Source organism: Eucyclogobius newberryi, unplaced genomic scaffold (assembly GCF_026437365.1).
Source record: "Eucyclogobius newberryi isolate DKJ021-1_F unplaced genomic scaffold, fEucNew1.0.hap1 SCAF_12, whole genome shotgun sequence".
Classification (NCBI taxonomy): domain Eukaryota; kingdom Metazoa; phylum Chordata; class Actinopteri; order Gobiiformes; family Gobiidae; genus Eucyclogobius; species Eucyclogobius newberryi.
Window position 1 is genome coordinate 21702810 of NW_027315746.1, and position 26199 is coordinate 21729008.

A 26199-nucleotide genomic window follows, 5' to 3' on the forward strand; every position below is an offset into this window, starting at 1 on the left:
CCTCCACATTTAAATTACTGGGTTCAATTTGACAAAAAGAAAGTTCAAGCCAAAACCACACTTAATCTCCTTTCCTCACTTCCCAGCTTAAGTCTACTGAATTATGATTCTGTTAAAGTTTTCAGAGGTTTAAATTGCTTCTGAGGCAGGGACCTATATCTTACAGCGACAGTCACCCAGAGTTGGCTTATATTCTGCAAAGCTGGTGATGTAGTAACACAGATCGGCACCTTCTGCATTGCCTTGGGATCTGTATAAAAAGTACACGTGTCTGATACGATGTATTGTATAAGTACAGGTATATTACAGCAGTTCACACATTTTTTTTCTACCACTACCTCAAAAAAATAATTCTTGCACTGAAAATGCCGGTAGTATAGTACATTTTAGCTATAATTCATGTAGTGGATAACTGCATAAATAAAACTGTTAAATGAATAATCTTCTCTGAGTCCTGACTTATTTTGTGTGCAGCAGAGTGAAAGAAGATCAACTGAAATCTAAATTGAAGAGCACAGTTTAATTTCAGTTCGGCTGACTCGTTTCAAAGAGACGATTTGAGACCAGGAAAAAAAGCAGAGCACCTTTAATAGAGCTCAGCGACACTGGATAATACCAATACAAAAAAGGGGAAAATACGACACAAAACAATGGCACGTGACTTCAAATATGTACATTTATACACAGGTGATGGAAGTTGGTTAAGCGCCAGTAAAATATGAGAAAACAAAGCATGTGACACAGTTCCATTGACGAAGCTGAAGACATTGCATAGTGTTTTAGGGTCATTCTTTCAGTATTGTTAAAGAAAAGACAGATTATTCAGGTAGGAACACTTGGAAGTTAGTTTGCTTATTGTGTATAAAGCTGTGACTGCACATCTAACACTCTCATTCAATCCAATAGTGTTCATCAATGATTCTGTGATATAGAAAATAAATACTATGATATGCCATCTAAGAAATGTAATGCTTTTTTTTGAATAGTCAAAACCAGTCAATAGTCGGGTAGTTGATGGTGTTCAGAACATGTGGGGTCATAAAGAAACATTAATATTGTACCATTATGAAATACAATGGTTTTAAGGTTAAAAGAAATAGCATTTACCCCTGAACATATAACATCTTAAATTCAAGTCTAGCGTCCAGACAAATGCCTTGGCACAGGTCTGCTTATAGTGCATATGCTTACTGTCACATGAATGGACATAGAAGGGAAATTCATTTATAAAAAAAAAAAATTAAAAAAGGCCCAAAAAGTACAAAGGCGTATTATGCCCACATATAGATGAAGGAAACAAATTATAAAATAGCATATTTTCTATTTTAAACACACAAATCTTCAAAAGAAGCAAGAATCAAGTTTGCGAGATGCATATTTATGAGATTTCAAACATGCAAATTGGCATGTCATAAATTTGCATGTTTTTTGTTTCATTCTGGAGCCCATAGCCCAGTGCTGCACAGGTTTAAGGCTTTTGAGAAGGAAACAATCCCCATCAGTTTGTCATATTGGGCCATCACATTATTATAGGACATGAAAGTGTGTGTGGGCTATTGCTTTTTAATGTGTCAATACAGTGCAGTGCATATACACAGTCGAATGTCCACACAACAGCAGACACAGCTCAATACTTTCAACTTGATTAGATTTAGTCTCAGTTTAGGTCAAAGAGTAGATCTTCCACACAACCGTCAAACTGACAAAAGTCACCCAAAGCTTGATTTAAGTTGGCAGTCCTTATTCCTCCATCGAAAACCAACCAACCAACTCCCTCCAATCAACATAGTACTTCATTCTACCAAATCTGACATTTTCTGGCAAATGTGTATTTTTTCTTCTGGCAGATTTTCATGTTTTTCACTAACATTTGCCTCTCAAATCTCATAATTTTGCAAGTTGTACCAGTATTACTTTTTCATGGCAGATTTGCATGTTTAAACTTATGCTCCACTATTTCCTTCCTTCATTTATAAGCGACCTTAATACGCCTTTGTCAAAATGTGACCTTTAATGTAAATTTAGCGGGATTATACATGCATTAGTGTGCAATTCCACAAGCAAAACACAAACAGACCGCACAAAACGTCTCCCAGAACAACCACTTAGATATTTGGCACTTTCCTTTTTTGTAACTATTTTTGCATACCTGATTTTTGTCATGATAACAGTCTGAAGGCTTTGCAGGTACTCTCATAGTTAATGTACAAATACAAAACAATGGCAAATATTCTGAGCTTCATACATCAAATCTCTCTATCTATATACAGTTACATACTATACACAATCTCTACCTGTGAACTCATTACATTCTAATCCCTGCCAAGGTACAAAGTCATTAGAGTTTATCACTGTTCCGGTTTTGGGCGGGCAGGTTCCCTCTATCAATCCATCATGCATCCTCATGATCCCCCCAAAAGAAAAATGACGAATCCTTCCGCCTTGCTGGAGAACGGTGCTGTGGCGGTGATAGCACATGGGAGAAAAAAAAATGGCAGCAGAACGAACCGGTGGATTAAACTGTTTCAATGTGGGTGAACTTTTAAGAATGCAGGCCTGGTTTGAACAACAAAGCGCATATGTGTGTAAGTAAAGCAAATTCCAATTACCTGGAATAGTGAAAGCAGCAGGTTTCAATGCAGATGAGCATGCATGTCCTTATACTCATTCTTTGTTTTAGGCAAATTATGACATTTAAAGTCTCTGTCAACATTGTTCTCCGTCAGCTTATTGACTTTTTTTGTGTGTTTTAAGTTGAAATGGGTAAAGATGTAAGTGATTTCCTTTCCTTGTGGTCGGACAGTTTGCAGGGGGGGAACGTTGGACAGTGGCGTTCACAGTCGGCATAAGGTCAACAGTGAGAAAAGTGCAGCGAGGAGCAGTGCAGAGCTCCGCGGATGGGGCCGGAGAGACGTCGCCGAGCCCCCGATCACCATCACCGACGTGGGCTTGGTGGGTTTGACATACAGGCTGACACCGCCCGGCTGGTTCCCCAAAGACTTCCCTTCGCTCGAGACGTCAGGATGAGCTACGAGGGACAGACGTACAAAGAGGTCAGTGACAGTGAACATAAAGACCAAATAAAATACCACATTTAATTGAATAAAACATAACACTTGATTGAATAATATAATGGCATGCATGTGGTGTGAGAGCTCATTATTCTCAAGGTCAGGTTTAATTTAATTTGGAATAAGCAATTATGCCAAATGTGGACAGATGACATTATATTAACATAAAAAAACCACAAAACGTATGCAAATAACAATTTTGAATTGTGCTGCTGTTGAATATAAATAAACCTAACCTAATAAAGAAACATTGTGATCTGTATTCAGTAAAAATTGAATACACTGTTGCATTGGTGGAGTATTTATATTTCATTGTATATTTGATTGTTCCTTTTTGACACAAACCAGTTTATTTGGGCTTAGAACTGGAAGCAGGAAGACATTGTCTTGTTATACGATTGGAACATTCAATCTTATGTCATTACACCACTTGTAAATAGCTTTATAAACTCCAGAATGTTCAAATATTCAAAGAATGGCCCAGTGAATTCAACAACAAATGTTCTCTTTCCTTCACTGATACAACCTTTGAACCTGTCTATTTGTGCCTTTCCCATTTTAAAAGTACTGATTGTTTTAGGGGCTTGGCAACCCTCCTGAGTGAGATAAATGCTCATTATAACAAATCATTTCTGTCGACAAAACAAATGTATTGTTTATTCCAATTCCAAAGCTTATGATTCTGGTGGAAATTGGCTGCATTTGAATAGCAAGGATTACAGTCATATTTTACACTAAATGAGCACCAGCTAATTAATGAAACCCACCAGAATAGCAATTATAAAAGACAGTAAAGTCTGCAATGCATTGGGACGGATTAAGCATGCATGGTGCAACATGATTTGAATAAAATCCTATTATAAAGAAGGTCACGAGGTCAATCAAGATTCCTTATCACAAAATACCCATCTGTTCCAATTTAAGCTGAACTAATGGTACCCAAAAAGGTGAATAGGGATTGTATTCCTGCAATAATTCTGAATGTATATATTTATATTTGTCAGGCCCACATCATGCATTTTTATCATTGTTAAGTATACATGTATATTTATACTAATTTATGTTGTTAGACATTAATCAGCATGAATGGAATCTTCACTGCCCCTATTTAACTTTAACTTACTTTTAAACATGTAATAATGGTATTACCCTAAGCTCAAGAGTCATCCATGTTTGAGTGTTCAGAGAAAGGTTGTCTTCACCTACTTCCTCTCTCCACCCACGGTTCTGTACTACGTAGTTATTATTTCAAAAAAGCAAACATGTAGGGTTTTTAAACGTCACCAAGCTATTTTTCAACTATAAAAATACTTCAATGAAAATCTGCTGCTTATTAGCCAAATGCCACTATGAAAACTAATCAGGTCTGCAGTTCTGAACAGGAAGTCAGGTGGTTTTAGATCAATATTGAGGATGAACAAAATGTCAAATCTATCTACATATGTCATAGTTTCATACTAAATACTTCAGAGAAAAAAAAAAACATATTCTTAAACAGACTAAGTTGAATTTCCAATAAAAGCTGCATGGGAGTGTGTTGCCCTTCCCCACAGCTGCATCTACTGTACTGTACTGAACAAAGTGAGGCCAAAGCCAAGAGGAAAGAGGGATTGGTGAGGAGGGAGCAGGGGCCAAATCAGAGCAGGCTGGAGGTGAGTGGGAGGAATAACAACTGTCTTGGTCATCAGTTCTTTAGAAAATTCTTGCGGGTGGATAAATGCATTGTTTTGTTTCCTCTTTTGGCTGTGCTCCTCCATTCTTTCACTTATTGAACGTATGACTTGCCAACAAACATCTACTTACTTACTTCTAACGCTGCATAATATTTTAGTTTGAATAGCCAGGTTTTTACCCAGTGCAGTTGTTATTAAAGATGAATTATATGTAAACTTTTCTGTTGGTGCACCACCCAGTAAAAAAGTTACATAGTGCACCTTTAACTCGAAGAAAAATGTAGAAGAAATGCTGATGCTTTATGCGTTTAAAAACACTTGATCAGCACTGCCAAGGAATCTACTTAGCATTTCTAGTTAATTTAGGTCAACATGGCACAGTTTGCATCCAGAGAACTCATATTGTTAATCATTAGCTGCCATTAAAAGAATGATTTGAACAGATTGAACAGAAAGAGCTTTGTTTTGCGATCCGTAAAGCGGTCAGCTGGCTTTCGATCGGACCTCAGAAGACCAATTAGAGACTGATGGACTGTGTCTCTCCATGGATCATGCAGTCTGTTTAGCATAGCAGCGGAATGCTAAAACTCTGACCACTATTTAGGACTGCAGTCTTAGCTTCACAAATTCTCAGCCACTTCCTCACAAACAAGTTTATGTGAAGGGGGGAAGATGCTTTCACACACTCCATTACTGCCCATCCATCTCGGTGCACATTTTGTCCTCAGTTCAGCCTTTATGTGGTCCCTTGTCAGGCGGGGGCTCCATTTAAACTAATCTCGCTTTTTTGTATTCACGTAAAACAACAAGTTTGTGCACACACTCTTTTCTGGGAACTGTCCCTTAGTCCTATACAGACAATCCGGGGCTGCTAACAGGGTCTCTGGCAGGAAACTGAAAGGCCAAAAGAGACAGAGCTACAGAGAGATACACATCCTGGGCCTAAGACTCGCCTAGCAACGGCCGCAGCAGCGTGGCAACTCCCGGGCTGGATCATGGCAGAGGAATCTGTGCACCGCGTTTCTTGGCTGTACATGACTATTAAGCTTTTTGGCAAGATTAAGATTTACCCCCTTTCTACACACAAATACAGAGACGACAAATAGGCACGGGGCCCTGGGAGGACACTGACCTCTACCAGTCAATGAGACCATTCCCAAGATGGAGGAAAGGAGATTTGTGAGGGTTGGTTCCTTTGCGATTTAAAGGGTAAACTTAAGTAACAGCACATAGAAATGTGCATTGAATTATAATAGCAACCCAATAGCACAAATTATAAATAATAAAGGCTGTTTTGACAACTTATTGACTATATGTCATGTCAGAGCTTAGCAACAAGTTGATAAAATGAAGAAATTTACATGAAAAGATCATCATGAACTGTAGGCAAGTTTTTAAGTGAATCATTTCTGCTAAATGGCCGGTATGGGGAAATCGCAATAATTAAATTGCAACATAAAAAATAATTTCTCCTTCACTCCAGAGAGGAAGAGTAGACGTCTGGAAGGGCAAAGTATATTTTTGCAGATAAATGTCTTGCTTGCCAATCTGCACAATCTCAAAATAGACTTGTATTTGTTCTCTCTCTCTCTTACTGCATCTCTACAATACTGTGGAGACAAAATAGGATAAGACAGTGACTCCTTCTATGCCATGTCTTCAAAAGAGCAGTTCTTGTTTGAAATGTGCACAAAGACATGAAAGAATAATTATGCTGCCGCGTATGCAGTTTACACAACTTTTAAAACATGTTGTTCTCCCTTTTAAATGTAACAAAAGCAAGAATTCTTGCCTTTTACACTTCAAAGTACGTTCAGAAAATGTGCTGTTTAGAAAAAGAAAGTCCAGTTGCGCTGCTGTTATGAATATTTCATTTTGTGAGGGTGAGTCATATACTTTGATGTAAACTCTTGACTGCACAATTAGCAACAGTTATACACTTGAACTGCAGCAAGATACAGGTCTTCATCTGCAGAAGTCACTGCAGGGTTTTATACAAATACGCTTGTTTACTATAAGTTATTATGCATGAACAAAGGATATAGTCATGTGCTTATAGTCAACAAGACACAAACCAACAGAAGGACATTCTTACATTGCAATAGCTCTTCTGTTACATCATCAGAAGATCCACAAAATGTCAAACCATTAAGAAAACAAAATTAGCACCTCAATGACAAAGGGGATAATAATAATAAAGCAAAGCAGGTACAGACTTAAATGTGAGGTCTTCTTCTCTTGGTCAAACATCAAATCTCTGGCTTTACCCCACTGGCCATGACAGGTTCAAATGCATTGAATTTTCAAATGTCCAATAACAATGAAATAATGGGTTAAATATAGAGGACAAAATAGTTGACTTTGATGTGGCAAGACAAGACAGCTCAAAGACTTCCATGAAGATCTGACGCTGTGTATAAAGTTGCTTACAGATTGGCGCCAGTGAACTTCTTTCATTTCTTCATATATTTTTAACTTCACCCGTTCTAACCCTCTCTTTCCCCTCTCTCTGTAGCCATGGACCTTTGACCCAAAACACTTAAAATCCTTTATGTCCTACTCTGGTCCCCATAACCTCACCTCTCTAATTGGCTCCCCATTTACAAAAATGAAAGCGTACTACTTCAAACTTAATGTAAATGCACATAATAGTAAATCGAATTCCTACTCTGTCAAAAAGCTTACCACTACCTGACTCACAGTATATTTTCTTCTGCTTCCCTCAAGCCCCGGTGAATATTTCCCAGTACATACCTCTCCGAGCTAAGACAGTAAGAATCAGACTCATCCCTGCTTTATCCGTCCAGTGTATTTTTCAATATCAGTGGAATGTCTGCTTTATTTGCTTAGTACTGTGTTACAGCAGGAATGCCAGGTTCTGTGTTAGTAACTAGGACTGTGCTCGGGGCGAGTCCACAGAGTCAAAGGGGTCACTGCAGCAATGTGCCCCACCCTCCGCGGGCCGCCTTTACATGGGCCCCCCAACAGAGAATCCAGGCTAAAGGCTTTAATCAAGGCGCTGTAATAAACTGGGCCGACGCACAGCCGCTGCACAGTCTGCGTAAAACAGCAATAGGATTCTCCAGAACGGCTAAATTGGGCTGGACTGAAGCTTTGGGTCGACGCTTAATAGAAGGCAGCAGTGGAAGTGACATACAAGGGTGTTACACACACAATAAAACTCAAGTCTGCAGCTTTCAATAAAAAGTGCTTTATGAGTCTGGACACAGTGTTTATAGAAATATTTACTGAAAGGAAACTGTACTTCTTTTCTTTTTGATATGAGACTGTCCACAATACAATACTCCATGGCTTTGAAGTACTCGAGACCAACTATCTGAATATAAAGCTCTCATCAAAAAAAGGCACACATGCGTAGCAGTGTGGGATAACAAAAGCATTCTAAAGAATGTGTCCTTATTTATTTTTTGGACAGGGGAATGACATGCAGCAAATTGTCAAACTCAAAATGCTGCGGGCCATTTCTCTATTAGCAAACCTAAAAAGATAATCTTACTATTCCTCTTCTCTCTATAATAACATTTCACATCATGGAACCTTGCTTTCAACCAAGCTTGTATAAAATAAAATCATGAAATAATTAATTCTGTCTTGTCATTGTGCATATAGACAGGTACTGATCTAAAAATCAAAGTTACATGTAGAACTGAGGGGACATAGATTGGTTGTATACAATTTTGGGCAGGGACAAAATTGTGCATATCTGATTACTTTGTGTTGATTTCTTCCAAATCCAAACACAAACAGATCATCTTTCTGGCTGACCAAATCCATCTCTGATCCATTTGTTTCTCTTTGTGCACCGAGTTTGCCCTGCAGAGCTCGCTCAGCCTCTTGAGTTGCAGATGAAAGGCTGAGGGAAATGGCAGTCCCTCTGGTAATATCCGCACTGGGACACAGCCCTACATCTGCTGGCCATCCGGCAGCAGCGCACGCCACTGTCCAGAGCCGGGCCACAATAGTGGCAGTTCTGTCCCCAGGCTCATGTTCATCTAGGTTCTGTGTGCAACATCCTTTAGAAAACTCTCTTTTTGTTTTTCCACCATTTCTACCCTCCACTGCACATGAAAGGCAGGTGCGTGTATGCAGCAAGGCAACAGAGCAGTACAGTGGAGTCAGAATCAATCCAACATAATCCAGCTAACACTGGTGTAGGTTAGCCATATCCTGCCCAAGCAACTCTCACACAAGGAATGTGCATTCTCCTGTCAGAACCAACAGCTGCAGCACACCTTTAAGCCCTGAGTGGCTTAAGGAAGTTTCCCTCTTTGACATGCAGGTGAGGACTCTGCGAACACAGACACTTGTCCATTATGGTTAGAATTAGGCTCTGTTAGTGTATGGGAGGTTGCACCGTTAAACAAATTCATCTCGGAGTCGCAGAGTGATTTATACAGCTGCGGAAGTCCAGATAAGCTTGTGGGTGCAAGACAGAAGGAAGAAGGGAGAGTAATAACAGAGGGCATTGATGGATGGAGGAGTGCGCACTCTGCTCTGGTGCCAATCGACTTTAAATTCCAAACTTGCTGATTTGGCACTTCATTGTAGACACCAACCTTGCAGTCTATGAAAATATGCATGCATTGTCAAGAACTCATCAAAGCATGACACAAAACAAGCAATATGTATCAAATGGTATCACATTTGCTATAAGTAGAACTATATACTTTCTCAGTATGAGCAATGAATCAGACTTATGGGGTTAGCTGTTGTTTTATATTGAAGGTAAGACATTTTAATGCAGTATGTATTATTTCACATACATGCCTTGTATAATAGGACTATGGAGGATCCACTGCCCATTCATGAAGATTAAAAAAACATACTCTTTCAGCCATACACAATGTGAATAATGTATACATTTATGTTAGCGGAGCAAACTCAAGCAATCCATCACCAGATGATTTTGAGAACATACCCAGTCAGGGAGTAGAGAGAGTGTGGATTTATTTGTGTGTGTGTGTTGTGCATTAAGATACAACTGAAAATGATAACGCTCTGAATATGTCACACACATTCAACAACAGCTGAGGTTACACAATGACACAGAACAAAGAGTGACGTCACGCGTGTATAATTATGTCCTCCGAGCGCGTGCTACAGCCGCCCAGAGCCTTTGTAGTGCCTCCAGCAAACAGGTCTAGCTGTGGCACACCAGAGACTGTGTGATACTGAGGGTGGCTTCACTTGGAGTTCTCCAGCACTTACGATGGAGATACAGATGGTGTTTGTTTCTTCAAGGACATATTTCAAATCGATCAAACAAGAACTGAAGCCACTACAAAAAATTGATAGAGATAATAATTATGCAATAGACTTAAATATAAAATGAAAATTTATTTTGCCGATGCTTAAAGTCAGGTTACAGTATTATACATTATTGCTTTGTATCTATAAAAGTGACTTTTTGTAGCCACAGCTGCCTTGGGGTAGACGTCATGATGGAAGTGTGGCTGTTATTCAGAAATAAACCTAGATCCCAGACCTGATGAAAAAGACTACATTAAACTTACCTTAAGGCAACTTTAAAGCAAGGATATTTGAGACAAGACCGGCTGAGTGTGAAATGGGGATGAGAGAGAAGGGAGGACATGCAGAAAATTGTTGGAACAACGAGTCGAACTCACAACACTGCGCCCAGTGGCACATGGAGCCTGGCATATGTGCTGTCGCCTTAACAACTCAACCACCGAGCAGCACTACTGTTGCAATCTTAAAGAAGACATGTTCTGCTTTTTTGTAGTACTTAATAACTACACGGCTAGTCAAACAAACAAAAAAACTACTGGATATTTGCTAAAACAATTAGAAAAGATCTAAGGAGAAGCAGAAACGTATCTACTACAGATCTGAAAGCAGCTGGAGAAGGCTTTGTGCAGTGGTCACTCTCTCCATCATCAATACAAGATCAACTGGTGAAAAATAAAGCAACACTGGAAGGAAATAAATCTGTTAATATTGCAGAAGTTTAATGAAGCCATACCACAACAAATGTGTGCTGTTTTCAAAGCTAAAGGCAGTCCTCCCAAATATTAGAGTGTGGGACCCTTTTCTTCTGAGGCAGGGAGAGTTTATACAATTCTAAAATGTTGCTAATATAGTATCAAGTAGTCGATTTTGATGTACAGTTGAGTTTTACATTTTAATATTGTGATATTGACCCTAGGTGATTGGACATATGCAAAATGTATATTGCATGTTTACAGGGCAACATTTTAGACAGAGAAAAGGTAAATCCTCTGTCTTAAAATGACTACGATGGCTACGACTGCACAAACTTTTAGCACGTTTGAAATGCAGGTGTGGACTTTAGATCATGTGGTTTGTGTATTATTGTGGCGTTAAAAGGATTTCAAATGCTTACATTTGGCTCAATTACAGAGATAAATAATAATGTGTTGCTTTGACAGTCCTTAGTGATCGTAATTAAAAGAGCAAAGACCAGGCACATGCATTCATGTCAGATTTGCACCACTAATATTGCACAACTTCTAATGTTTAATGTTGAAGGTGCAAGAGCAACAAGAGTGTGCTCTTTTTTAGTAGTACTTTCAATTTAGCATCTGGCCCTAAATATATGACCTGGAGTCATGAGTTATGGGTGAGGATAGGGTGATGAGTGCAAATGAAAATGTTCTTAGTACTCAAACCTAAAGTGCAAACATGCATGAATTAATCAAAACACCACTCTGCTAATCGGCATTTCAGCTTTATGCAACTCAAATCTGGAACAGTCTTCCTGAAGAAAAACACATTTGTTTAGCTGTGCATATGATTGAAAGGATTTTATTGTCACTCTTCTCTTTTCTGCCTATTTTGTGATTGTAATGTATTTCCTGTTGTGTGAAGCACTTTGAATTGCCCTGTGTATGAATTGTGCTCTGTAAAGAAACGTGCTTTGTCCTGCTCAATAATGAGGAAAAACTCAAGCAACAAATGGGACCTAAAATGAATCCTCCACTAGTTTTTGCCCTTGGTCTGTTGACCTTTTGACTATTGAGTTGTGGTAGTTAATAGAAGGCCCCAAGTCCTCGGAATAAGTGTATCAGAAGTGAGTAATGATGGAGACAGTGAATGTGTTTTGTGCAGATTAGCGCCGTTCATTAGACTGCTAATGAAGTCTCTCTCTCCGAGCAGCAGGCGGTCATGCCCCCTTTTAACTTGAACCTCGGGAGCACTGCCATCGCTCACACACACACACACACACACACACACACACACACACGTTAAGATCTTCGACAACAAAACACCATACGTCAGGAAAAAACAATTTAATTCTGAAATAAGTTGTTGTTGCAGTGTTGTGAGTTCGATTCCTAACTCCGACAGTTTACTGCATGTCCTCCCTTCTCTCTTGTCCCCATTTCACTCTGTACTATCCTCTCAATAAAGCCTATGAGCCACAAAATCTAACAAAAAAGAAAAGAAAATACGACTCTATGTATCAGGGCTGGGAATCACAGGGCTCCTTACAATATATTGCTCATGATATTCTTCAATATATCACTATTTTTTAAAGAACCTAATACATTTTACCAACATTTTTCTTTGTTAAACCACAACCTGCACAAACTCCCATTCTAATCATCAAAGTCAATAATGTCAAATGGTTTCCTTTCTCATAAAATAATTTGTGAAATCATACCAAAAAGGACTCATGACGATATATCGATACAGCAGCCCACGATATCGATACTGTATCACCAAATTTAGCATCATGATATATTGATATTTCAATATTTTTGCACACCCCTACGATGTATAGATTGTTTGGATTAAATATTATCATTGTTTTTACTTTACTAACACTCATTACTGAATTAGAAAATAGAAAATAGAACCATGAAACAAACTGTATCCCTCAGAAAACACACACACAAACAAACTAACTAATACATATTGAGGTTTCCAGATGCAAAGTTGAATGAGCTGGAGATAATCGCTTGTGTGCTTTTGCCTGACTCTTTTCTTGTGGGTTCTGGAAACAGCAGGTCACAGATTTTTGTGGGACGGCAAAGGGAAAAGTGGGTAACGTCGCTTCGAGATGCCAGCAGCATGTAACACATCAAACAGGGAAAAATACATGAACAAAGGGAAAACACACTGCTGAGATATGCCCCAATTTGAGTAAACATAGTAATGCAAAAGACTGTTGTTGGAAACGTTCTGGGTCAACAATAGTGGTTCTAACATGGATTTTATTAGTACAATGGACAAGGTTTTTTCACGTAAAGAATGGTAAAATGATGAATTCTAAGACACCATAAAAGCGACTGTATCTCAGTTGTGTTGACCACTATAGACCTCTGCAATGCAATGTCTGTGCCAGCATATATTTATCGAAGCATATTTCATTATGGCCTACTTTCTAACTAGCTTTTCAAACACCAGACACCTGCTGCTATTTTTGTATGGTGTATATTTATTACCCTTAGTTCATGTAAACTAGTGAATCAATGCTTTAAAGTTAAACATGTGAGGTGAGATTACAATCACTAATGGCAGTGCCTGTCCATCACATCATATAGCTTTAAATCATCTGATTATTAAGTAGTGTGTCTAAGAGTGAACTGTGTCAAAATACACAAAGCTGAAAGGGGAAATGGAGGAGTGACGTGTAACTCTTAGTACTATTTATTGTGTGGAGTAGACTCAGAAGAGTGACAAAATATTGACAAGGGTAAATTAGCACACAGGAAACGTAGCTCACAATAGAAATGGATTTCTAAATGTAATAATTCAGAGTGGTTCCAGTATAATGAGTCATACCTTCAAAAAAGGTGGGGGAAAAAATTCAATAGAATGAATGTTGAATGATGTAATTAAAAGTTTGCATCACTGAAAGATTTAAATGTTTAATTCCTGAAAATGTACTTGTAAAACTTGTATTACAGGTGTAAATCTTTCTTTTAGAGCACTGGATCTCTGTGTAGAAAAAGAAAGTTTCAAATTGCCTCTAAATAACATTATAATGAACAACAACGACCTATTAACTGTTGATTAAGACACCCAAAGCATTTTAAATTGCATTATTCAGACTAATAGAAGTGAGGCTGTCGATCTGCACCATTGGCTCTTCTGACCACCAGCACTCGCTCACTCGCTCCCTCACCACTTTCATACAAGGCAATGAGGGTGAAGTGTCTTGCCTAAGGACACAACGACAGCCGTAACCACTGTGGCATCATAGACCTGAAATATCACAGTCTATGCGTGGCAAACACTAACCAGGCCCGCTTAGCTTACGAGATCATACAAGATTTCAAGACAGGACATTGTCAAGGTGCATAAATGTACAACTTGAAGGTTTTCTTTGTAACCAACTAGTCACTCTCTAAAACTCATAATTCTATTGCTAGTTTCCAAAACATTTAAAATTGTGGTTAACAAATAAGTATAAAAAATGTATTGAATATTGAAACTATATGGTATAAAGTGTAAAGTCATTTGTAACTCACATGCCCGCTCTGGCCCGTCTCCTGACGCTTGACACCCGTCCTCGTCGTCACAGTCTGTGCTGCCCTCCTCCACCTCTCCACTGGCCAGCTCGTCCCAGACTTCCAGCTGACCCAGATTCGGGAACCTCTCATGGGTTTCCTACAGAAAAACATGAGGAAGAGTGGATGTTAGCACTTTGTGTGAGACACTGTACCGACCTCTCGCACCTACTTATTCAAGACTCCAGGGAAATACAGGCCGGGCTGGATATCGATGTGAAAAGTGCTAGATATAGTTTGGTGAGCCATAGTATGAACACAATGTACTTCCAATAGAGTGTTTTTAGCTTTTAAGCAACATCTAACTAGTCAATTACAAAGCCGGTGTGTGTGTGTGTGTGTGTGTGTGTGTGTGTGTGTGTGTGTGTGATAAACAACATTATGGTGCATGGGTGATGTATTACATTTAATTAGAACCATCCTGAGATAGGGGCATTAGCTTAAACCACAGCAATTTTCTCTAGTCATTGTTCCCTTGATGTCTCCTTAAAAGGCATTACTTCACTGATCAAGCCTGTTGGTCCCTGAAACCTACTAGTTTAATGGCCTCTGCTTAATGTACAGTACTGAGGGAAAGTTTAAGACAGACGTCGGCAGCGCTTAAAAGTGCTTTAATAAATTCAGTTTTTCATTCAAAGAGAGATCAGTAATAGGGCAAGAATAACTAGAACAGATCACAGTTTTGATTAAAGACAATGTTCGAAACTTTAAACAATATATTATATTGGTTGTTAGATATTGATAAAAACGTATAAACTGTAACAACAACATAAAATGGATAGAAATCAAACAGGTATAAATCCATGTACGGTAGTACCTGCTGTATGCGTCTTAGGGCTGCAACAAGTTAATCAATTAATTGTAACTAATCGATTATTGAGATAATTGTCAGCTACAGTAATTCAGTAAACTATTGTATTCTGTCTTAACAGTTCTTAAGAAGTGTTATGACTTGTACAAACCAGGAATTACTTCAAAAAGACATAAGAAACATGTACATTTAGTGTTTTGTACGTGAAAGGCAAGTGTATCCCCCTCGCCTTTCACCTGGTCCTTCCTCTTAATAACCAACTCATTTGATGTTTTCCAGTCAGGTTTTAGACCTCATCACAGCACTGAGACTGCTCTTGTCAAGGTGACAAATGACATCAGCCTGAACACTGACACGGGCAAAGCCTCAGTCTTAATTTTGAGTGCTGCTTTTGACACTGTTGATCAAAGGATCCTCTGACAGAGACTAGAGGCCTGGGTGGGCATCACTGGCACTGTGACAATTAATTGGTAATTGTGTCTCAGACCACGTGCCCCTGACATGAGGGGTTCCCCAAGGGTCTATCCTGGGACCTCTTCTATTCAACTTTCTCCAGCTGAAATCAGACAACACATAAATCATCTTCTTTGGCCCACAGAAACAAAGAAAAAGTGTTAGCAGTCACCTCCAGTCACTCGCTTTATAAATAAAGGTAGAAATCTGGGGGTAATAATGGAATCAGACTTAAACTTTAACAGCCACGTCAAATCAATAATATCAGCAACTTTTAAACACATTGCCAAAATCCAAAGTATAGTGTCCAAACCAGATTTGGAGAGACTTGCGTTTGCGAGAATCCATGCGTTTGTCTCCAGTAGATTAGACTACAGTAACTGCTCACTGGCCTCTCCAAAGGAGCTGTAAAACAGCTGCAGTACATCCAGAACGCTGCTGCTCGGATCCTGACTAGAACCAGGAAGTATGATCACATTAGTCCTGTGCTCAGGTCTCTGCACTGGCTTCAGGTTCAGAGAATAGACTTGTACAAGTCTCTCCAGTACATCTTGGACATGTTCGTGCCATATGAACCAACTCAGACTCTGAGGCTGTATATACTCTCAAGGTTATATATATTGAACTATCTTTATTCCATAAATTATATACTTTTTAATACTTGCCATAATTTAAGATTAAGATTCTTATGATTCCGCGCTCTCGTTCCATAAATTACTTTGTGTTAATCTTCACTCACAGTCCATGCCAGATTATTATTGTTCCTTCTATCAGCATGCAAACAGTAAAGTCTAAAAGCAGTGCATGCAGAGGCTTTTCAGGCGAGCAGAGGAGGGTGTGAAGAGCCTCAGACCTTGGTCCTTCTGATGTTCCGCCCTGTCAGTATGAGGCCCAGTAATTGGACCACCCGCTGGCCCCTCCTGCTGCAGACCATCATCAAGGTAGTCTTTGTACTACCACATCATGACTGACAAGGAGCTCTCCTGACACAACAACAAATGTTGCTTTGGAGTACGAGGACACGGTCAAAGTATCAATATTACATAGGCAGGTAGAGAGAAAGGTAGTGAGAGAGAGAGAGAGAGAGAGAGAGAGAGAGAGAGAGAGAGAGAGAGAGAGAGAGAGAGAGAGAGAGAGAGAGAGAGAGAGAGAGAGTTAAACAGTGTCCTGTAAATAGGCTGCTCATGCTTGTACGTATGTTTCAAAGTATGCATTCCAATGGACAGCATATATTTCTATTTTGAACCAGCTGCATTGGGCATTACAAATGTATGTAAAGATACTGTAAATCTTAGAGGTCAGGTCAAAGAGCCAAAATGTTTGATTATGATGCATATATCTGTGTGTACGTGTGAGCATGTAATAATGTATTCAATTGACTTCAAAATGTAAAATTTGTGTCAGAATGTCCTGGTTTATAAAACAGTTCTCATCTGACTTCTGTCTGAGACTTATTTTTTAAAATGATTTCTTTCCAATTTATTCTAGAGAAAAATCTAAGCCATTACATAATACAATATGTCTATAATACATTTGCATGTGTAGAAAGGCCAGTGAAAAGCAGCAGATAAATGTTGTGGACACTGGAGCAGCTAAAACGGTGCCAAGGCGTTGTGTACCAACAACGAGCAGATACCAGTGTGGCATTAGGCTAATCGCTGTGGTGTTCAGCTGACGTTTAGCACAATGTGCTGTGCCCAGCTGACATAAAGCATGTTAATTAGAGAAGGAATCAATTTAAGCTCTGTCGCTGTGGAAACCACAGCCACAGGCAGTATTGTTCACTGGCCCATGCCCAGAGCAGTTAGTCCACTTCTATTAACTACCTTCTCTCTTCAGACAATTTTGAGGTTTTCTGGTCGAGGGCTCAAGATTAAGTCAAATGAATTTAAAACATGTCTCTAATGCAGGTGTGCCAATTTCCAGACACATTCTGTCTGGATATTAAAATAACCCTATTTTCTATTTCCCCTACATGTTTGCTTAATTAGACAAGGCAGAAAAATCTTTGAAATTCACGCACGGTAGAGGGTTATTTTTGGTAGTCAAAACAAACTGCCTGCCTTTGTACGTAAGACTTTCCCTGAAATCACTTTGGCATCCAACAACAAATCAGGTATTTTCAAACAACTTTAAATGAGATCCCAATTCATGAAATATTTTCTCCTCTTAGACTGCCAACTCATCCCTCCTTTCTTTCCTTTCAAAAGCATTCTTCAGTGAGAGGATGGCAGGGCAGGTTGTGGGCATTAGGGGCTACATTCCTGTTTGTATTTGCTTGTCACATTGAAATTGGTTTGGCCTGCAGTGGGTAACAACCTCCTCATTTCTAAGCTTGAATTATAAAGCTGTGGAACTGTAAAAGTGGACACAGAAATGGCCATTGTTGACAGTGAAATCTTACACTGAGAAAAGCCGTGCTGTGGTCTTCTGCTGCTGGCCGCTTCAATTGTAAAAGATGAGGCCAATAAAAGAACCACTGACAGCTAGTTATTTCGCCTGGCTCTTTTGGGAACACAAATCTATATTTTAGCATAGTCTGAAACACAAATTTGACAATTGGCAACCAATTTGTAAACTAAAATATGTTGAAAGTAGTCGTAAAATAAAATAACACCCTATTAGTGCTGTTGAAAATAGGTGCGTATCTCTCGAGTGTTGTGCGTAATGTGTTCAACAGACTTTATACTAAAGTCTCTTCACAAGCGGCTGCACTGCAAGCAGCTACAGGCACGACTGACTGACAGTGTCAACCATGACCTCACACTCAATTATCTATGTGGTCAATGAATTAGAAACAATTATTACATTCACCTATTAGCTCAGGTAATAACTTGTTTAGTAATGATTGTGCTGAAAACGAGCTTTCTTGAGAAAAGGTAGTATCAGTAGAGACCAAAGAAGTGATACTAATCATCATAGTAAAGTACAGTATATTACTATTAATTAAGTATTTAAAATTATGATTTATTACCCTTCCATTATTCAGATTCATATGTCCCAAATATGAGCAATTTATTTGTTTTTACACATACAATGCTTTATTTTTATATGAACACCACATGATGAAAAACACATACATATTTGTCTTACATTTGTGGCAGTAAACTACAGAAGACAATACAAATTTATATAATGTTAAGATTTTTTCCTATTCACCTGAAGTATATGGTTTTGAAAGGGCAATCGGAGGCATACCCCTGAAAATACTCCCTCCAACCACAAGAGGGCAACGGAACAATATTTGAGTTGTTTTATTGTACTTTGCGTCATGAGATAATTTATTTTATTTTATTTTTGAAACAGTGGGCCGTTGCTATTTTTCTCTGTAAGAATATACAGGTAGATACAACTGAAAAACCCCTCATGTCATCTTCTCTGAGTCAATACAAAAACAGGGCCACACCCTGCCTCCTTCCTTCCATGCGTGACTACTATAACAACAAAGGGAAGATGTTGGTGAAAAATGCATGACAGTTAAGAGTGACATCAGGTGTTTTCAGAGCGTGTTGGAACAGCAACACACAGTGAGACAATTGATACCTTTGCATCCACTTAACATTGACAGATTATTAATGAATATGCAACAATTTAAGTTGTGTAAAAGCACATCCAATTTCATTTCAGGTCGCTACAAATGTTAATCCCAAAGGTTTTCATAATCATTTTAGCCAGAGGAGCACACAGTCCTGCTCTAATACTGTGGTGAGTGTGTGAGTTCACATGAAGCTGTAATCCCTGACACAGATAACCTCAACAGTGCAGCATGCATACAGAGTGCCAGAGCTAATGGTCAGCCACAAGGGGCCCAAGTCTGGAGGAACGGACGGGTGATCCAGTGAAAATGATGCTAAATAAACATGATAATTAAGTACATTTGAGTGATTATCGTCAGAAGAAACATCACAATATAATTTCATTTAAATAACTTGAATTACTTAGCTTAAAGGCGCAATGGAAGATTTTTCGGCGATTTGAGAACGCAGGCGGAAGTGCGCATGCGCACTCCCCCGTGTAGACCGATACAACACACACGTGCGTTTGTTTATTAGCGCGACGGATCACATCGCATCTCTCGTTTCCCGTAGATTTCCATCTCTTCTGAGTCAGCTCGAACAGTCTTTTTCCATCTTCATTTTGCCCCGTACACTGAGGGAACTATATTATGATAGATCAATGCACTTGTATATTTCCAGTACAAGTGTTTGGACTCTATAATGTATAAATGTAAACCAGTAGTGACCCAGCAGTTTATCAGGTTGTTCGACAGTATTTGGTTTACTTTTTATAGTGTAGTCACAATAGAAACATTTCAAAATCGATTCCGATACCGATACCGATATTACAACAATAGTAAAAAACACAAACTAAAAGCTCTGATAAAGTTCAATTTCTTCAAAACTGTTCAGAAAAGGTCCAATTTGGTCCTAATTATGTTTTTTTTTTTTTTTTTAACAAATGCTTTAAGTTAGTATCTAATTGCAATACTAGTTTTGGCATTGGTTCTGATTTTCGATATTTTTGACAACCCTCCTTTTTATAATGTTTAGTACCAATGCTTCTTTATGGACATTTTGCACTTTTAACAAGAAAAAAGAAGTAAATGTGCTCTGAAGTTTATGTTTTTGTCAAGTTTGGTAACCAGGCTCACACCAAACCCCTCGTGGTGAACGTTGTTGGTGAGATGTTGCCACAGCAGCAGCAGCAGCAGCAGCAGCAGCAGCAGCAGCAGCAGCAGCAGCAGCAGCAGCAGCAGCAGCAGCAGCAGCAGCAGCAGCAGCAGAAGAGGAGGCACAGTCAAACTCCATCATCTTCTTCACGTGGAAAGAATCTGTCCCCTCCCTGAAACACGCTGCCAGTGCTTTCTTATCCCCAGGTCTCCACTAACTTTTTAAAGCCATGAGCCCATTACTCGTGCAACAGGCCCTGCTAAAAAATAAATGACTGCGGCCTCATTGAAGGCGAAGGTATTAAAGTTCTCTCCGGGAGAATTTTTATATTTCCAGTACATGGTGACAAACAGCACAGCTTGGCCCATGCACCATTTGATCCAACGATGGACGATATTCATATGGACTTGGAATGGGGGTGTAATTTAGACCACACTAACCGAAGCATGTCTGAGAAAAACGTCCAAGAATTTGCTGGCAAACCCGAGGAAGTTAGAGACTAGAGATGACCAAAATATTCACAAATGTTACAGGCTGAAATGTGTATAAATGATCCAAGCAAGAGCTGAATAATATACACTGAGCATAAGGTCTCTGTTATGAGAGTTTCTAGTTCATTTTGCTTTGTTTGCTGAGACTCAAACTCCACCATCTACACAAAAGTGTGTATATTTGTGCACCATAACATACTGGGGATGTCAAGATTATTTGGTGAATTGATAATCGTTATCATTCAGGTCACATCATCGTAAGAACTAAAAAAAAAATTATAATAAGGCTACCCCAAATAAATGACCCGAGTCAAAATTTTTTAAGTGGGTCGGACGGTAGGCAAATTCTTATTTTTTTTACTTTGAAGGCAAAAAAAAAGATCAAAATTTTGTCCTTTTTTGACTCGGAGTGACCACCAGGGGTCAGGCTTCAACAGTCAATGACGGAAAACGTCTCTATCAACCCGATCGGGAGACTAAATCTCACGATTTTAAGATACTTCGATCGACTTTTTGTACGCCGCTATCCTTTATTTTGGTAGCGAAGGCGAGTGGGGGAACATGCGGGGTACACGGGCGCCGCCATGTTTGTTGTGATGTCGCTGCTGGGCGTGTTTTAATCCCAGAGTAAGTCAAATTTCACACCCTGACAGGGTGACATTACTATGGACATGTCAGTGGCGCCGACAAGGGCAAACCAACTTGTAAAAGGCAATATGACGCATGTGGAGGACTGAAAATGAAGATTATCAATCCGTTATCAGTCCTTTGAGATGAAAGGCAGGTTAACCAGCGTGATAAAAATATTCGACATGGCGGATTAGGACAGACCGGTCGGTGAGTCGGCGAAATAATTGAAAAATAAAAGATTTTGACATAGATCGTGACTACTTATAAAGCTAATTTAAGTAATTTAAATTTAATCTGTATTTCTGTATCCCTGAAATATTTTTACTTTTACATTCAGAAAGGTTTTCATAAAGCTAGTCACATACTATTGGAACATTAATGTATTAGAATGAAACAAAAATTGGGATTTCACTTTCCTTTTGTGTCTAAAATCGTGAATAATCATTTCGTCTCCCAATAATCGTAACACTAAAGTTCAATATTGTGCCTATTTCTCACTCGTATGGAATTTGTCCAAAACCTTCATGCATAATCCAAATGCTAAAATAGTCTTTGTAGATTATTACAGAAAGAAAAATGACAGCTGAAGTTTAAATTTGGATTTTCAACCTTTCCACATCCAACCGTTTTTCACTTATTGCCGTGTGCCACAAGAGCTCACTCTAAGACTCTTTTATTAGTTTGAGTGAATTCTTTGTCATTGGAGAATAAAAAGAACATTTGCAGCTGAACTGGAAAATAGCCTCACAAAACGTAGTATAGTAAGTAGGTCTATGCTCCCAAAGCTCTTCAGTTTTCTTGCATTACTGCGGAACATACCCAAGAACCTGCCCAAATCCGCGGGCAGTGACCAGCCCCATCAATCACACAACTCTGCTGACTGATTCCACCGTTGGACTTGCTCCAGCCTCTCCCGCTCTTTCACATGACTCTGAGCAAAAGTTCGACCAACATTTTTCCTTCCCCTTTTGCCACGATTAGATTAAACATTCAAATTGACAAACAGACAAATGATCCAGCGCTCGCTCACTTAAACAGACGGCCCATTGTGAGAAACGTCCCCACCCCGAAACAGCTGGACTCAAGGCAGCGTGTCAAAAATAGCCTTTAAAAATATTTATCGTCTTGTACAACAAGCAGTAGTTACAGTGAGTAGGAAGAGTAACGAGATGATGCGCGGGAGACAAACGGCGACTTGGCCTGTCCGCGGCTGCGTAAATCAATATGGCCGAGGTGTTGACATGCAATTTGCTGAGCCTGTATAAGTACGCCTGCGTCAAACGTTTGCTCTTGTGTATTTTCTGACGCTGGTTTAGTGTGCGGCTCTCAAACGCACAATGCCCTGTGTGGAAGAGGGGTCAGAGTGTGTGTGTGTGTGTGACAATCCTCTTACTGCGACGGTGACCAACTACTTCCCTCTATTAAAAATACCGTCGCTAATCCGGGAACTAGAGCGTATTCAACGTTCAAAAGCTCTTGGTTATGAAATGTAAATATAGATGGCGGTGTGCAGGTGTCTTTTGTGAATGAGGAAAACAACAGTGTTTCAGATTAAAAAGTGAGTTTGGTTTTGAATGTAGATCTCTAGCTCCTCGTTTCCCACTTCAAGCCTGCGATCCGTGTCTCTTATCAGAACCGGCTACGGCTCATTGCAGCTGCGCCTTCCACATTTGAGTTTTTGAACCTTTAAATGTCAACAGGACGTCCCAGCGCAACTCAGCCGGTTACCATGACAACCGGCCACTTGACAGCCACCGCTCTGCAATGATCCAGTGCTGTCTGCCGAAAATGATGAGCTGAGCTGTCAGCCGCTGAGAGATCGGCCAGGCTCTGGAAACATTACTGTTTTACATCTCCAAGATTCCCCAGGACATAAAATAATCTTATTCTGTGAATGTATTTTATTTTAGTTAGAAAGTTGTGAGCATAAATGAGACAGTTTGTACATGTCATACCATTATTTGAGCAGCCAAAAGGCCATTATCCGTCTATGATGTCAAAGAAAGTGGTCATCATTGCCTATTTAAATAAGGTCATGGTTAAGTTGAACTTTATTGTCCATGTAGGGGAATTTGACCCATCCTTCAAAGCCCTGGTGTAACCTGTCAGGAGCAGTGGGGACCCATCTCCAGATCTTGAGCTCAGGACCTTCTGTGCATGTTTTGGGTTGACAGGGAAACCACAGAGCCCAGAGGAAACCCACCCAGACACGAGGAGAAACATGCAACGTTCACACGACCTGGGAGTCAAAGCCAGAAACTTCTTGATGTGAGACAAGAGTGCTAGCCACTCAGCCACCAAGTGGCTCAAGCAGAGCAAGTGGAGTATATTTAATTTAAGCACAAATGATAAATAGCTAAACACCACCATTAGCATTTGGGACCCTCATTCCCATTCATGTTCACTTAAGACAAATGTGAGAATTCAAGCTGCAGGGGGCAATTTGGGTCCTGTGCACTGAATGCAAATGTACTGTACAAAAGAAAATTAAAACATCTCTTTTTATGGATTGGGGAAATTGAGAAAATTACAAAAATAGAAAGATCAAAAGACACGCAATATATTCAATGCAGAATGAGCAGAAAGGCCAGTGTGGGGACCCTGGTTTTGGAGTGTGTGTGTGTCTTCACATGGCCTCCGGGGTCTGTGTGAACCGGCTCTTTTCTTCTGGGCCCTTTCAGCCTTGTGCCCTATCTACATGACAAACAGGGAGACTTTGAAGCTGCCCCCGTCATCGCTGCCCCTCAGTCCCTCACGGCTGAACTTTTGCCCCCTTCCTCTCATCTTTCTCTTCCCAACATCATTCACGTTTTAGTCTCCGTGTCCTTTACATGAGACGTTTCCATAGCTTCCATTTCAGTTTTGGAGCATAATTCCATCTAAAGCTGCGGTAGCCTGCTTTTTTTCTTGCAAGAGTTAATTGTGTTGATTTGGTTTAGTTTTTTTGTCGTCTGAAAAAGCAGTGAACACACCCGAAAAATAGTAAATATACCGAATATATATACATGTGAGTATACGGGGAAGCACAGAGTCATGGATAACAGAATACAAACCACCATTCACAGTTTGAAAACCATGTGTCCCAGCTTTAACACCGTAATATGATTTTAACTTTTATATTGTACATACCTGACAGAAGCGCTCCAGCCTCTCCTTGACCTCCACTAGACCAGGATCAGGAGTGCGAACTTTGACCTCCGGGTTTTGCCTCTGGGCGGGCAGACCGTTTCCAACCACTCTGCTCGTATAGCTGCGAAATAAAAACAAGAAGATACACGTTAGAGACCAAGTCATTTAGAGCCTCCTCGACTAAATGTAATGTAGTAATTACAAGTTGATTTTAATCTTGCATGAGGGGTTTAACAGCCTGGAGGGGAATGGCTTTTTGGCATCGACTCAACTGATGCTTTCACAGGCTGCGACGGGCTGATAAAGTCCTTGTACATCTTGTGGGCCGGTGTCTTTGTATGTTTTGCTCTAATAGGACGCTCTGTGTGTGTCGATGTGGTTGTGCATGCACCCACTTGTATATATTCAAGTCAATATCAGGAGAAGCAATCATAAAAGTGCTGAAGTGAAGATTCCTTGGCCTGTGATCTAAGCTGCGTCTTGATTTGGTCTGTGCTCCCTCATTCATCTGGCTGACACAGCATTATAGAGCCAGTCCATAAAAATGCTAACGTCTCCTAAGCCTCTGCTGATACACATTACTTTACATGCCACTCTTGTTTATAACTACTTCCCATTTCAATTGGCCATTTTGACACTGGCAGTACCTTCAGTCCCTCCCCCAACACCACACAAATGTACTTTTGGATACAATTTTGACAGATTGATGATAAGAAAGTACCTCTTAAATTATAAAAGTAAGCTGGTAATATAAACAGTGCATCTTCTTTGAATATATACTGTATATTACTGGTGCTTTCTGAGATGTTTCCAAGCATGTTATTATGATTTGCATATTGACTGCACATACATATTATACAAGCTTGGGGTGGACACAAGTAAAGCAGAGTATGGCTTGCGGCTGCAAAGATTAATTGGGTCATTTTGACTCGTCGACAATGAAAAAGAATCATGTCATTGTATTTTGTTGTTCGTAATCGTTATATGTTCTATAGAGACTCTAAAAAACATGTAAAAAGACAGCGGCGTGTCAAAAAAAAGCTTATTTTCATTCGTATTCTCTATCTAGAAGCCTTCAGTCATCATATTCCAACCTTTAACTGGTTCAAAATGTATTCAAAAAGTGTCTAGTGTATTAAGTAGTGGCACAAGAAGGACTACTTCTACTACTTTGAGAGGAAATCAAGCTGTTTTTCGAGAGAGTACAATCAATAGCTCTAGGACACTGCCTCTCTTCTTGGACATGAACGATTAATTGAAGAATTAAACAGGCCTCTAAGCAGTGGTGTGAAGTGAGTTCTGTGTGTGCGTGCCTGTCTCAAGGCTTGGCCCGGGATGACAGCGCTGGCCCGGATGTGAGCTCATCAGCTGGGACGCTAACAAACGGGTGCATTTGGCAGTGGCTTTGGCTGGTCTCACTGTGGGGTTAGCTTGATCTTACACGGAGCTCAACGAGGCCAGTCACAACAAGACATTGGACCGGCCGGATGCGCTGCTAAATAAAGTGAAGGACATGTGTGATAAAGCTGATAGAAAACGTAGAAAGACATCATTATATTAGTATTACGCATGTTATTGTTGGTTCTATTTAATACAGCTTTTTGTTTTTCTACATATTACATCCAAAACCCAGATAAACTGATCTATATATGAGGGATTATGAAACAAATTGTTCAGTAAGTAGCATTAAAGCTTTTTTCAATGAATTAAAATCTATATTTTGGTGCTTAGTTATAAACTGTGTCTATTAAAA

General features: G+C 39.6%; 1 protein-coding gene across 2 annotated transcripts in view; it reads right to left on the bottom strand.

The window, feature by feature from the left end:
• Positions 1-568: 568 nt before the first annotated feature.
• Positions 569-26199, bottom strand: part of gpc5c (glypican 5c) — a 68482-nt gene continuing 42851 nt past the window's right edge. For both annotated transcript variants that reach the window (XM_072441431.1, XM_072441432.1), the window contains 3 exons: positions 24447-24567; positions 14224-14362; positions 569-3028 (listed from right to left, as the gene is read on the bottom strand). In XM_072441431.1, the coding sequence (XP_072297532.1) occupies positions 2835-3028; positions 14224-14362; positions 24447-24567 (454 nt within the window). In that variant the 3' untranslated portion in view covers positions 569-2834. The remainder of the gene's footprint in view (positions 3029-14223; positions 14363-24446; positions 24568-26199) is intronic.